This window comes from Choloepus didactylus, chromosome 17 (genome assembly GCF_015220235.1).
Source record: "Choloepus didactylus isolate mChoDid1 chromosome 17, mChoDid1.pri, whole genome shotgun sequence".
Taxonomy (NCBI): domain Eukaryota; kingdom Metazoa; phylum Chordata; class Mammalia; order Pilosa; family Megalonychidae; genus Choloepus; species Choloepus didactylus.
The window spans coordinates 74,051,041-74,065,957 of NC_051323.1; the positions used below are offsets into that span (position 1 = coordinate 74,051,041).

The 14,917-nt window shown below is 59.5% G+C and overlaps 1 protein-coding gene across 12 annotated transcripts in view; it reads right to left on the bottom strand.

Annotated features, from left to right (window-relative positions):
- INPP4A (inositol polyphosphate-4-phosphatase type I A) overlaps nt 1-14,917 on the bottom strand; it is a 154,250-nt gene that overhangs the window by 53,761 nt on the left and 85,572 nt on the right. For 7 of the 12 annotated variants that reach the window (XM_037807827.1, XM_037807823.1, XM_037807819.1 and 4 more), the window contains exons 14-23: nt 13,846-14,029; nt 12,658-12,876; nt 11,472-11,727; nt 7,964-7,996; nt 4,629-4,801; nt 4,352-4,492; nt 3,768-3,891; nt 2,510-2,636; nt 1,977-2,117; nt 56-153 (exon numbers count right to left, since the gene is read on the bottom strand). In XM_037807827.1, the coding sequence (XP_037663755.1) occupies nt 56-153; nt 1,977-2,117; nt 2,510-2,636; nt 3,768-3,891; nt 4,352-4,492; nt 4,629-4,801; nt 7,964-7,996; nt 11,472-11,727; nt 12,658-12,876; nt 13,846-14,029 (1,496 nt within the window). The remainder of the gene's footprint in view (nt 1-55; nt 154-1,976; nt 2,118-2,509; nt 2,637-3,767; nt 3,892-4,351; nt 4,493-4,628; nt 4,802-7,963; nt 7,997-11,471; nt 11,728-12,657; nt 12,877-13,845; nt 14,030-14,917) is intronic. The other 5 variants (XM_037807830.1, XM_037807829.1, XM_037807828.1 and 2 more) reach the window with 3 other exon arrangements.

Here is a 14,917-nt window from a genome sequence, read left to right on the forward strand (position 1 = left end):
GCGGGCGGCAGCACCCGAGGGTGGGGAGAGCGACCACGTGTGAGGAGATGCTCACAGTCCTCAGGAAGAACTTCCTTAAACTGCTCGAAGTAGGAATTCAAGCGCACCAGGCTCTCCACGTTGATAACTTCTTGCAGAGACGTGTCTCCAAACCTTAGAGGTTACGAGAGGGTGCCATCAAGGGCTTAGTTGCTTTCTTCTGTAACTGCATTAATCTAACGTGTTGATTTTCCCAGACGCTTATTGTGCCTTTGCTCCTTTAAAAAAGATTCTAAGCCACTTTCTCTCTCCAGAGCATAAAGCCCTCTCCACTGGGTTGGTGACAAATTTAAGTATATCCCGTCAGCAGGAGCCAGGATAACACATGACAGACACACCTGGGAGGCCCTGGAGTGGCAGGGACCCCCACGGCTGGCCCAGCGTCCCGGGACACCCCTCGAAAAGGCAGCCCAGGGAGGGGAGCAATGGGCTGGGCCTGGAGTGAGGACAGGTCCTCGGTTAGAAGCCGATGTCACTGAGGTCAGCAAAATGAACACACCTGACTGTGCCTCCTGGACTGTCCGTCTGCAAGGCGCCACCCATCTCGCCACATCACCCGCCCGCCCACTCCCCAGCAAGCGAGCGCGTGTGGATGCCACCAAGGAGGGGTCGGGTGGCACGAAGGCGCAGTTCTGCAGTCCCGACCAACCACTGCCTGTGGTCTCTGTGCCACCTCCTCCCAGCCCACAGGGCCCCTCAGCTCAGGAATGAGCTCAATGTCCTCAGAGCAAACAAAGCAACCGGCGGGGGATGCTGCCCTGTCCTGGGCCCCCATTCTCCCCAGCACCGTGCTCCCAGCTGCTCCTCTGCTCACAGGACCAGCCCTCCCTTGGCCTCCTCCAGAACCTGCTCTGGCCACGGTGGCCGAACGCTGGGGCGCCAGTCTCCCATCCACAGCCCCCCTGCTGGGGCCGCACTTCCCAGGCTCAGCCTCCAGCATGGCCTCTCCTTCTCCCCACAGTCCTGGAGCAGGGGTCTTACCCACTTGTGATTTTCAGCTGTCCCCCCACTGCCAGGGTTCTTCACACGTTTCCCACCGCGACGCCCAGCTGTTTCCTACCCCCCAGCCCGCGCCTGCCTCCTAACCTGGACGGGCCAGAGAGGCCCGACGACCCCACCACCCTGGGCCCGATGCCCCACCCGGGCCGCCCACTCTGCTGGGCCCACCGCCCCGCCTCATACCAGCCAATGGTGACCCGCGCCCTGCCCCCGCCACTTCCGGGTGCCAGCCGCCCATCTCCACGGCAACACCCCCGCCCCGGGCTCTTTCCACTCGGCTCTCCACCACGCTGCCCCTCTCATCCTTAGGCACAGTCATCAACGGAGAGCGTGAACAGACTGCGTGCCGCCCTCCCACCTCCCGTGCCGCCATCCGCGTGGCCTCAGCGGGCGCCTGCCGGTGGCTCCAGGCACCTGTGGCCCAAGCGCCCTAACGGCAAGGTTTCAGGACACCTCGACGTAAAATACACACACGGCACGATGGTAAAAGACGAAACGGGGATGACTGCCTGCGAGGGGCCCTCCGCTCACCCCGCGTCCCCAGCTCACCTGTGAGTGCCCCCGTCTACACAGGGACCCAGGACCTGCACCTCGGCCGCCCCCGGCCCCCACCCCCACCCCCATCACGTCTCCCCCACCATGCTCGCCTCGGTGCCCGTTCTCTACCTCCTGTATCTTTAGAGCCCATTTCAGCCCCATCTGCACCCCGAGGCTACCCCAGATTTCTCAGACCCCTGGGTCACACCTGCACCCACCTGCATCTCCCTCCACCCCCAGCCGGCATACCCTGGAGACAAAGACCGAGTGTGGCTCATCACAGACCGTGCAGGGCACCTGGCAGCACCTGACAGATGTCGGCTGAAGGACGGACAGATGGACAGAACAGGTCCACCTACTCTGGGTGCCCCCACACCAACCCCGTGCCCAGCCACACACACCTCTCGGCCAGCGTCTGCTGCTCATTGATGCCCACGTTGAAGAGGACGGGCTGCACGCGCAGCAGCATGCCACTCTGGATCTCCCGGGGCAGCGAGTCGAACAGCGGGCCCGGCAGGGGGACACGCACGTTGAACCCGTCGCTGTGGGAGGGCAGGAGGCAGCGAGGAGGGGCTGTGTGGCAGGAGGCAGCACACCCAGCTGGGGACCCAAGGGGGTGGGGAGGGCGCAGCACCCACCGGGGGGCCCACGGAGATGGGGAAGGCGCAGCACCCACCGGGGGGCCCACGGAGGTGGCAGAGGGCTGGGAACTCTGGAGGAGGCAGGAGGAGGGAAACCAAACCAGCTCAGCTCGAGAGCAGGGCCTGGTCCCTGGCCGGTGGTTCCACAGTGCCAGCCGGGACCCCCAGAGGGAGAAACTACCAGAAGGCTGCGTCCAGCAGCGTTCCCAGGATGCTGCAGAGTAAAAGGGAAACCCAGAGGGTGCTCTGTGCAGTGAATGTCAAACCCTCGGGGTTTAAAACGTGTCCTTTACCGGTTCCCGGTGATGACGGGCAGCATATCGGTCGAGGCCGTGGACGTGGCCTGTGTGACCTTGAAGGTCACATTCCGCAGGTCCGTGATGCCCAGGCTCATGTCCTCCAGCATGGCCAGCTCCTCGCCTGGACAGGGAGGGCAGTCAGGGTGGGGTGCCGCCACGTCGCGCACACACACGCATCACACTCACACATGTGCACACACACATCACACGTGTGCACGCATATCACACACATCACACATCACGCGTGCACAGACGCATACATCACACATGCATGTGAACACACATCACACGTGTGCACGCACACCACACACATCACACACATCACACATGTGCACACAGCATATACACCCGCGTGCACACGCATACACATGCGTGCACACATCACACATGTGTGCACGCACATCACACATGCACAAAGCACATCATACACATGTGCACGCACATCACACACATGCACACAGCACATCATACACATGTGTGCACACACATGTACATCACACACATGCACACACGCATCACATCATGCGTGCACACAGCACATCACACATGTGCACGCACATCACACATGCACACAGCAATCATACATGCGTGCACACATGCGTACATCACACACATGCACACACGCATCACATCACACATGTGCACACACGCACATCACACACGTGTGTGCAAGTACACACAGCCCAGGGCACCTGGGGCAGGCGGGCGGCCAGGCCCAGGCCCGGCCGGGGCAAGGGAGCTGCATCCATGGCCACCCAGAAAGGTGCAGCCGGCAGAGAGTGCGGCCACACGTTTGTCATTCCATATCTCATAACCCTAAACATTAACAAACGCTTTAAAAAATAACCTGTTTTCACCTTCTTTGAAGAAATAAATAGAAAACAAAAGAAGGAAAAAATTGGCAGAAGGCAACTTGGAAACGTTTATAAGTTTTGAACTCTTCCCGCCCTCTGACCTGGCTGTGCTCCTTCTAGTGACTCCACAGCCACAGGAACAGCCCCCGGGGCACCCAGCCACAGAGGCGGCAGCCCCGATGTCCCAGGGCACACCCAGGGGCCGCTGGTCCCAGAGGGGTCCCCGCCCTTGGCGAGGAGGATGGTCAGGAAACAGCCGCCACCCGGGGTGGGTGTGGGGCGAGGTGGGGCTCCCAGGCCCCGTGCGGCTGCGGGCTATCCCGGATGCAGTGTGTGGTTTGCGCACGGAGCGCACGGGCCTGCGCGAGCAGCCAGGACCGGGGCGGCGGGGGCCTCACCGTAGGTGCTGAGCAGGCTCTCGAACTGGGCCAGCAGCCCGATGGTGTGCAGCTGCCGCAGGAAGCCGTCATCGTGCAGGCAGTTCCGCAGCTTGATGATGAAGCCACAGATGAGGGCGGTCAGCTGGCCGTGGGGAGACACGAGGGTGGTGAAGGGGGTGCCTGCGCCCCAAATGCACCGCTTGTGCCCAGCCCAGGGCCCCAAGCCCCTCGGCTGTCGGCCACACCCCCCTCCCCACAGGGCGGCCCCCTGGACTACGGAGGGCCGAGGGTGGGGAGCAGGCGGCCACAAGGGGCAGCTGCACCCCCCATCCCCCAGGCGGGTTTGGTTGGTCTGGCTTCTACCCAGCCTGGGGTTACTCCTGGGCTGGAACCTTCTGAGAGCCGAGAGTTAATTCCCTACCACGAAAGGCCCGTCTCCTCACAGGCCCGCTCCAGCTCTGGCTGGAGACCAAGTCAGGGGCAGCCAGGAGCAGGAGAGCAGGGCGCACTCACACCCCCGGGGGCCCGGCAAGGAGCCACCCAGCCCCGGCCCAGGCTCACACCACCCATTAGATCACTGCCCCATTAAATGGGCTGCAGACCTCAAACTGCTGCCTCCTCCAAGGGAGAAGAGAAATCACTACGGCGGGTTCAGCCGAGCGGCAGAACCGAGGCACCCGCCACTGCTCACATGAGGAAACAGGCTGCACGGACGCAAACACCCAGGCTTCCCTCACCAGGCCCTGTAGGAAGGGACAGGTGGCCCAGACGCCCCCGCCGCCCGCACCCCCAGACTCGCTGACCGGGGAGACCCCCACGGGCTGGGCCCCAGCCTCTCATCGGGCAAACCTGGCCGTGGCCCCCCGTGCCCGCGCTCACCGTCTGGCAGAAGACCACGTCGCGGCGGTACTGCAGGCTCAGGTGGGGGCCGATGGTGGGCGCGCCGTGCTGCATGAGCAGGAACACCAGGGCCTTCTTGGCCCTGTCACCCATCATGGCCACGCAGTCCGTGAGGGTGGTCAGCAGCGGGTACAGGGCCTCACTCCACTCGCCTGGCAGCCGTGGAGGCCGTGCAGGAAGAGGGGCTGAGGATCAGGCTCCAGGAGGCGACCCCCCATGTTCCATCCCCACTGCCCCCTACCTGCCCCCCGTGCTCTGGCCCAGGACGGGCACCGCATCCTGCTGAGCCAGCCACTGCCAGCCTCCCGCCCGCAGCTCTCCAGTAAACTCAAGCAGCAGCAAACTCCAAGATGCCAACACACGCCCAGTTTCCCCAAAGCACTGGAAACACTGAACCCCAACCTCAAGACTATGTTGTTTTGGGGGGAGGGAGGGAGAGGAAGACAAATTCTGCAAGGCGTGACAAGGTGAGAAAACTACTCCGAAGGCAGGAGCCAATATCCCTACCAAGCCCCATCCCCCCCCTAGGAGAGGAGGACCCCGGAGAAGGCACCCTGGGCCTCGTGCCCCAGGTGTCGCGGCAACCCCCGTCCTTCCCAGCGTCTGAACAAGTGCGTTAGACCCTCACTGTCCCGCAGAGACCTTGCCCCCCAGCCTTCCCCTCGCTGCAGCTCGGCGTGTCCCCTGCCTCCTACACTCGCCTTCTTCCCCATGGCCTATGTTTCTATCCTAGTTTTCTTTTAGGAATATAAAGAAACTTTGGCCCTGTACCAAAACAACTTTTTAAAAATAGAATCTCGGGGGAGAACAGGGTGAAAGGTGTTTTGGGCTTTTGCTCCTGCTTTTTCCCTTCCTTCTTAGAAGACGTTTAAAGGAGAAGACGTGCCCTTAGTTGTATTTTTAACATGCCCAGAAATAGGCACTTAATCTCCGCCAACCACACCAAACATGGTGAGAACTGGGGGGGCAGCCAGGGCAGCCCCCTCTCGGCACCGGGGGCACGAGGGGACAATGTGCTGCCTCAGGGGACAGGGAAGGCCGCGGGTGGCGGGAGGCTGCCAGGAGGGCAGCCTCGGTCTTAGAATCCAGGCAACTGTGAGATGAGGCTCGGCTCTGCTCTCTCAAACTGTCTGGTCAGCACTTCGCTGGGAAACCAACTTGCAGAAATACCTAAAACCTGCAAAAGGACCTCCCTCCACTCAGCAATGGAAAATCACAAGCTTAAATTGAGAATGTCTACAACAAAAAGGTCTCAGCAGGTGACTCATGGCAGCAAGGAAGCCTGGACGGGAAGGGGAAAATGTGAGCCCCAGGCCTGGCCACTGTGGGTGGGGATGGGTGTGGACGAGCCCCCCGCCACCCTCTGCCACGTGCATCCCTCTCAGTAGAGCAGGAGGGCTGGCCTAGGCAATGTCCGAGTCTCCTCTAAAATTCCCAGTGACCACATTTCTGCCCCTTTGAAGAATCTGCTGAATGCATGTCAACAACGGCCAGCTACCACCAGCGAGGGCGGATGCCAACGACGGCCAGCTACCACCAGCGAGGGCGGATGCCAACGACGGCCAGCTACCACCAGCGAGAGCGGATGCCAGTTAAGCTTTAATAGCCAAACAGTTTGGGGGAAACAGAGGAAGATGTGAAGGTCATTGCTTACTAAGAAGCAAACACTCCTGGAACAAATGTTGCCAAATTTTACTTTGCTTTTTCCACTTCACACAGTCAATATGCAAATTATAATCATGTTAGCATGAAAAAGATCAGAACCTACCAGAGGTCTGATGTGGCTAAATAAGCCTTCTCCATTCAGCGGTGCTTGGCTTTGCACACTTCTCTTTAAACAGAACTCACTTAAGAATGACCCTGTTTTTGCTACATTAAAAAAAGTGGAAAAGCAGGGGTGTGCGGGGAGCGGCTGGGAAGCCCGGGTGCTTGCCCTGGTGGGAGGAGGCCGCGGCAGCGCCGGGGAGCTCTGCATCCCTACGAGCAATGGCGCCGTTAGGCAGCACCCACTGCCGCTCCCCATCGCTGTTTCCCACTTGAGCCACAGCAAGGAGCTTCTCGCCCAGGTAAGGAGACAGCTGGGAGAGGCAAGTGTCTTCCCCAGAGACACGACAACACTGGCTGTGGACACGTCTGTCTGACCCACGCGTCCCGCTATTTCCAGGACGTCAGACTGTTTCTGCCGAGCAGAGAGCAGGCATTGGAGGGTAACACGTTTCAGGTCAATGTGAGGAAAACTAACATTAAAAAAATTCCAAACAAAATGAATTTCTCTGGCAGTAATGAGATTTCTAACCAGGCCCTGGTCCAATGGAGGGTGCTGGGGGTGGCAAAGGGCTTCCACGCTCCTCCTCGCACTGAGCCAGTCCAACCACGGGAGAAGAACCCCAGCTCCACTAGCCCGCGTCCCCAGGGCTGGGGCCGAGTCACCCTCGGGGCGAGCGCCTCATCTCCCGCCGAGAGGAGCCAGCCGCGGGCCACACTGCGCCCGGCAGCTCTGCGAGTGCCCTTTCTCTCACTCAGCAGGGGTGGGCAGAGTGTGCACACACACGGGTGTCACCCAGAGTCAACACAACTCTACAGGAAAAGCCAAGGGCGCTCCCTGCAGGCGACAACCAGGAGCCCCCCTGACATCAGCTGTGGAGAAGCCCCGGGGCTCTGAGAGAACCAGGAGAGTCCGAGCAGGCCAGGCCTTGTCCACGGCTGCCTGGGAGCCCACGGGACTTCCCACTGGTGCTGCAAACCTCAGGGAACCCGAGTCTGGAAAAGCTCCTGAGCGCTGGCGCCAGGCTCACCACGCTAGGGCCCCTTCCTGGTCCCCACGCCGGGTCCCGGACGGCGCCGGCTCGTCTGAAGGCGCCGGGCAGAGCTGCGCAGGGGGCGGGGGGGCAGGAAGGCAGCGAGGATGGGATCCGGGCTCACCGGGACCCCTGCTAAGGATTCCAGAGCTGCACGGGCTCAGAAGGGGCTGCTGCCCAATTACAAACCCACCCACACGCGGGGAGGCTCGCGTCCTGCTCCCACAGGCTCGGGCGAAACCGCAGGAGTGTACCTGATAAACATGATCCCCTCCACCAGGCCACGCCCTAAGGACACCCAGCACACGCACGGGCGCTGGTCCCGAGAGAGTTTAGAACGTGAGAGCAAAAAAAAAACCACCCCTCACCCCAACCGGGCGCTCGGCAAACCTGGGAAAAGCCGCCTCCCGCCCTGCAATGAAGGACTTCACGAAATATTTTCCTCCCCTGGGGCTTTAGGCAGTCTCAGCTGAGTAGTGACAGCAACCTGCAGACGCCTGGGAGGGGGCCACGTACCTGGGCTGGGCTCCTCGGGAGGGGGGCTGCCACCTGCATAGAAAGGGAAGGCGACACGGTGGTTAGGGAGCAGCGACAGCTCACACCCGCCATGCCCCAGCAGCCGAGCGAGCCCCTGGCGGCCAGGCCCGTTCTCCGCACACACAGCTGCGCTGACGCCCCTCCGTGCAGCGCTCCCAGGGGGTGAACCAGCGTGTGACCATGTGACAAATGCTCGGAAAAAGGTACCCCTGAATCTCAGGCCTGCGGCGGAGCCCGGAGCCCCGTGCCGGCTCCCAGCAGGTTCCGAGAGAGGCGGGTCGGAGCTGGGAACCCCGCCCGGAGCCTGCCGCCCTCCCGCTGAGGCCCTGCCGGAATCAGGGCTGCAGGCTGACTGCTGAGGTTCAAAACTCAGGACCCGGAATGAAACTAGACACTCTGCACCAAGAAACGTCTCTCTCCTTCAAAATTAAACTGAACGTCTGTGGTTTGGGTGAAGTGTAGAATTCCTTCTGGCTTCCTCAAAAAATACCAATTTTAACTCAATTTCACTTACACTGAGTCACTTGGGAAGTAATCACTTCAATTGCATATTTCCTTTAAAAAACTAAATTTCCTGGTTAATCAGGTGCTACCTAAAAGAAAAACTTGAGAAGGGATCATTTGGTATAAAGGTTGATTTTATCTTACATTTAAACTTTTTGTTGCAAACAGTGTCTTCAGAAAACTGAAGCGAGGTTTCCAATCCCCAGGAACGGCCTGAATCAGCTTGATAAGACTTTTCCTGGGAGAAGCCAGACCAAGGCGGCTCTGGGGACCCCTGAGGTAGCCCTTCTTGGCTGCCTCCTCGCCGGGGGGTGGGGGGAGGGCTCCCTGGGGTCCCCAGGTACAGGGGCTGGAGGGGCACGTGGGAATTTACAACCCAGATCACCAAGAAGCGGGCGAAACAAGGGGCTCCTTCTCTCCAATCATCTTTAAGAAGTCATTACCTTGTAATTGTGCCTAAGAATCTCCCCCTGAGTACCTCTTTGTTGCTCAGATGTGGCCCTCTCTCTCTCTAACTGAGCCATCTCGACAGGTGAGCTCGCTGCCGTCCCCCCTACGTGAGACCCGACTCCCACGGGTGTAAATCTCCCTGGCAATGCAGGATATGACTCCCGGGATGAATGTGGACCCGGCATCGTGGGACTGAGAGTATCTTCTTGACCAAAAGGGGGATGCAAAATGAGATGAAATAGTTTCAGTGGCTGAGAGATTTCAAATGGAGTCGAGAGGTCACTCTGGTGGACATTCTTATGCACTATATAGATAGCACCTCTTAGGTTTTAATTTATTGGAATAGCTAGAAGTAAATACCTGAAACTACCAAACTCCAACCCAGCAGTCCGGACTCCTGAAAACGATTATATAATAATGTAAATTACAAGGGGTGACAGTGTGATTGTGAAGACCTTGTGGATCACAGCCCCTTTATCTAGTGTATGGATGAGTAGAAAAATGGGGATAAAAACTAAAGGACAAATGGGGTGGGATGGGGGGATGATTTGGGTGTTCTTTTTTCACTTTTATTTTTTATTCTTGTTTTGGTTCTTTCTGATGTAAGGAAAATGTTCAGGGATAGATTGTGGTGATGAACGCATAATTATGTTATCATACTGTGGACAGTGGACTGTATACCATGGATGATTGTATGGTGTGTGAATGTATTTCAATAAAACTGAATTTAATTAAAAAAAAAAAAGGAAGTCACTACTTTTTAAACTGGCAAAATGGACAGAAGATAAAGCAACGTTAAAGGCCTCCCTCTGAACCAGACACCCTGAGAGCACCCACCTGAGAGGAGAGACACCCTAGGGTGCGGGGCAGCGCAGAGCAGCGGGGTGGGAATCACCCCCAGCCTGAAGGTGGTTCCGCCTCGTCACCGCCCCCGACCCCAACTCGGCCGCAAACGGGGTGGAAGAGCCGGGAGCTTTCGCAGCGCCCCAAGCGGCCGGGATGGACCCCGGGTCGCCGGCAGGGATGAAAGCCACGGGGGTCTCCCCGGCGCCCTGGACCAGCTCTGCCGAGGGGCCGGGAGGCCAGCCAAGGCCTCGGGGAGAGGTGAAGAGAGGACCCGGGTGGGGCACAGAGTGGAAGGCGACGACACCTCCCAGAGAGGCTCGAGCTGGCCTTGCCTAGCAAACCTGCTCACTAGCAGCCGCCCCACTAACCCGGGGGTTGTAAAAACTCATGACAACACCCAGCTCTGGAACCTGGGGACAAGCCACTGACCAAAAACAAAGTAAAATAAAATAAAATAGCTCACAAGCCTGGTTCTTTCTGAGCCTCCTGATCACACGGAGTTCTCAACATCTTCCAGGCTGAAGATTTCTACATTAAGGCTCTCCTGGGGCTAATTTAGGGGCCTAGGGTTTCTCATAAATTCCTCTGAGAACTGATCAGCAGGGTCAGGCCCTCTCAAATGTGTGCTTCACATTCCCAGATTACAACAGCACTGACTGCTCCAGCACACACCATTCCAAGTCAAGACCTACATATCACAAATAGAATGCTCTTTTAAATAACTTTAAAACTACATTTAAATTTACCCATATTTACACAATAAATAAGAAAGTGTAAATATTTTAAGAGGTGTCTATGAAATGGTATTTAAGTTATGGATATTACACAAACTACCTCCTGCATTTTTAAAAAATGCAATATTTTACTCATTTTATATCTGCAGGAAAAAAATCTAAAATTACAAACAAGACTGCTTCAAAGAAAAACGAGTAATGAACTCTGACAAAAAATCAGAAATACAACACAGAGACAAACTAGCTCCACCAAGCAGCCACATGTTTGGGAAGTTTAACGCCAGTCCCCTGCGGATGGAAAAGCGGAGGGCAGGAGAACTGTCTAACAAGGGCTGAAACGGAAGGCAGTCCTGAGAGCAGGTGAAATGGCTCCTCGGGTGGCTCTGGGGACGGCCGGGGCCCGCCTGGAAACCCAGGCCCAGTCCTGAGCCACGATGCCCCCACCACATGGGTCTACCCTGCCCCTCGTGGGCCCCACGGGGACAGGCAGGAGGCCCCGGCTGCAGAAGCCAGGTGCGGGGTATGGGGGTGGGCTGCACTGCCTGCAGACGGGGGCTCGCTGAGGCTGCCGCACGCCGAGGGCCCCCCTGGAGGGTGGTGCCAAACAGAGGCGCCTAACTCAGCGCCTACAAGCCCCGGTGCAGCCCGCCCACCGATGCCCCCCATCCGGCTGGGCCCTGCACAACTCATCCCCTCCTTGGCTGCAGCAGTCCCCACGCGCCCAGCACTCCCTCCGTGAGGCCCTCGGGCTGGCTCACGGCCTGCCAAGCCCAGGGCCCGTCCCTTCCTGCCACGCAGCATAAAGCAGGGGCACCCTGGGGCTCTGCCCCCATCACGCCTGCTCTGCCTGCAGCCTGCCCAGGGAGGCCATGCGGGCCGGAAGCAAGCGGTGTGGGCAGCAGAGAAGCGGCGGGGGCAGTGCAGGCAGCAGGGGCAGCATGGGGCATACGCACGTGTGCCCGGGTGAGGACGGCATGCAGCCCAGGGCCTGGCGGCGGTGCGTGGCAAGAGGGGGGCAGGGCCCGGGGGCTCTTCCGGCCGGATCCAGTAGGCGTGGCCATCCAGGTTACCTTTCTGGCCCGTGCAGCTGCCCGCGCAGGGGAAGGTGTCATCACAGCCCTCGCCGGGCAGGCGCTCCTTCTGCAGCAGCTTGTCCACCCGCTGCACGATGCACTCCAGGCTCTTGTCGACGTTCAGCCATACCTTCTCCTTCCAAACCCAAAGCGTGTGCCAGGGTCAGACCAAGCAGAACACACACCCAATACCCGCTCCCCAGTGCGTGCCCCAGTGAACCCCAGGACGGATACTTAAGAAACAGTAAGACTCGTAACTCTCCGTTAAACCTGTACTGGTTTTTCAGAAGACAAACCAATGTCCACTGGTCACTGCTCTTAGGGCCTGGCACTACCTGCCAGCAGAGAGGCCCTCCTGAGCTTCCAGGCCTGCAGAAGGCCCCCAGGGCAGCAGTCTTTCCCTCCCTGCACTGCAGACCTCCGGCACCATCATACAAGAAGCCTGGAGGCCCCCCCTTCGTGGAAGGCAAGGGAAGCGGCTGACCACTAAGGATGGGGAGGTGAGGAGGCAGTGAGGGAGGGCTGGGGGCAATCTGTAGAAACCCACACAGGGTGGGACCACTTGGCTGCTGGTTAACAATTCAGAGCTTTGCAGCACAAAGCTGCCAACCAGTTGTCCCAACAGATGACGAAAATCAGTCGTATGACAAGTCACTCTCATAACCCCTGCTCTCAGAGCCAGCTTTGTGAGGAAGCAATAACATGGCATAACTTCAGGGGCGGCATCTCCCGAGTCCTCACGCACCTGCCCTAGCACCTGAGCTCCCACATCTCTGGGCACGCCTCCAGAAAGACAAACAGCCCTGGAAGGGCGAAGGCGGGTGGCGCCTGGAGAAGGCAGGTGAGGCTGGGCTGGCCTCCGGCACCTGGGGCCAAAGGAAGGCCCCCCAGGAGGCAGGGGCTCCAGGGGGAAGATGCGCCTCCTTCTCCATCACGTCCAGCACTGACCCCCAGAACAGTGCTGCTCCTCGGACAGACACCCAGGTTTGGAAATACGGTCCTCCCTTCCCAACTAGGTGGCCCGGGAATGCCTGGAAGGACGACGTCCACCCCGCAGCACACTCACCCACTCCTCCTCGTGCCAGTCCACCTGCAGGGAGGAGCGGCTGTTCCTGCCCGCCCACCTGGCCGTGAGCGTGTCCTGGTCGTTCCGGAGCATCACCTGCTCCTCCTCGGCCAAGGTGGGCGAGGCCTTGGAGGCGATGTAGTCGGGCCGCGCAGCGTTCAGCCCATGGATGGAGGAGGCCAGCAGCTTGCAGTCGCAGACCGTGACCAGCTGCCGGGTCTGCACACAAGCCACGGCGCCCCCGCTTAGAGAGGGGGTCTGGCCTGAGGCCAGGCTGCCCCCACCCACTCCACTGCACTGCGCAGAAGGTCCGAGGGCAAAGATGAGCTGCTGAGTGATGGGCTGGGCCAATACAGCAAGGACGTCCCCCAGCAAAACTGGAGAACCCGAAGGTGGGGGAGCGTGTTCTCTCTTCTCTGACCCCCTCCAACCCTGCTCTCTCAAGGGCGCCTGCGGAGAGCCCCCAGGTCCCAGCCCCTGCTGACCTCCCAGGCTGCCCCTGACTTCCGGGGAGCGAGTCTCCAGGCCCGCGTTCCTCTGGCCCGAGGACCACAGCCCTCTCTTCCTGCACCCCACCCTCTGCCCCCGAGATCCGCTCCCAGGCCGCGGGTCCTGGCGCCCCAGGGCTGGTTCTGGGGCACCTGTGTGACTCGGGCTCTGTGGATTATAATTTTACTTCTGACAACAATGTCTTTTTTTTCCCTGTGGATCTAAGGCAGCTCCCTGCAGGGTAGCAGGTGGGAGGGCATGCGAGTCTGTGTGACTGTGAGGGCGTGAGTGTGAACGAGATATGCTGAGACAGAGGGATCTGAAAAAGCATCAGGAAAAGGGCCCGGTGTGTCCACTCCCCCAGGGTGAACCAAGATTTTTAATATTCACAATCAGGATCACATGACAGTGGCTTAAAAGCTGGCCTAGGGATTACAGATAAGCCAATGGAGCCACCTACTTCTTATCCGTGTCTGGGGGTAGCTTGGCTCCTTTTCTCAAAATCCCAAGTACAACGGGAACGCCTCCGAGCTGCCCGGGGAGCCGCCCTCGGCTCACGCCTGTCCCGCTCTAGGACCCAGCAGAGCCCGGAGCCCCCGGGCCCTCGTGGGAACGGGGCCTGAAGCCACAGCTTCACGATCGTCCCGATGCCCACCCGTGAGGGGCCCCCCACGCCACACGGCAGGCAGCCCCTCCCACCTTGTCTGCCAGGATGGCGAGGGTCCTCTCGAGGCCGGTGGAGGACCTGTCCTTGGCGGCCCTGGCGAGCCGCTCCGCGTAGTAGCTGACCTGGGTCTTCAGGGTGTTGATCTGCGCGATCATCTCCTTCGCCCTGACGACGTCCTGAGGGATGTAGATGACCGACTGGCAGCTCGGCGGGGTACTAGAAAGGGCCGGAAGGGGCTCTAAGGGCTCAGCAGCCTCCCCCAACCCCTGCCCACAGCTAGCACAGAGAGGAACCTGCTACCCAGGGGTGACTTCCTAGCGCAGTCAAATTGCGGGCGAGCAACGTAAATCTCAGGGGATCCTCTGTCTCTACGGTAGCAGCTGGAAGCAGCGGCTGTGACTACCTGGTCTTTCATCTTGACTTGTCGTGTCTGCGTTAGTGCCACGGGAATGGATGTGTCTACAGATGGTGAGCAACCACCCAAGTGCCCTTGGCCTAAGAACCTCATTTGTCAACTGATAAGCAGCACTTAAACGAGGCCTCAGGAGGGCCGACAACGCAGCCGAGAGGCTGTGCAGGGGCGACTGGGCTCTGCCAATCGGGACTTCAAACTTCCTGTCAGCACACCACAGCTCTCCCTCCTCACGTGCCTGACCCACCAAGCCCCAGGAGACCGGTCTCCCTTCCCTGTCCCGTTCTCAGGCTTTCCCACCTAGGGAGCCCCCGTTCTCCCTCCTTCCCCTCCTCACACGCACCCAGGGGTGTGATGACAGAGCTGCAGCCTGGCCACAGCACAGCCGCAAGCGGAGCCTCAGAGAACCAGCCCCCAGCTCCTGGCTGTGGGGGGCCCCCACCCAGTGTCACCAGCAATGGAGAAGAGAGCCTGCTGTCTCTTGGGTAAGATCCCAAATTGAGCCACTGTTGTGAACTCCTCTTTCAGACCTCCTGAGGGAGCTGTGAGAGGCGGGGGTGGGAAGGCTCAGCGGCCAAACCCCACGGCTTGAAGCTGTGAGCTCCGGGTGCCATGGGGCATCTCCACCTCAGGGGAATGAGGGCCCTGACTGTGCCTGAAAGAACTCCCCTTTGGGTCTAAGGGAAGAGGAG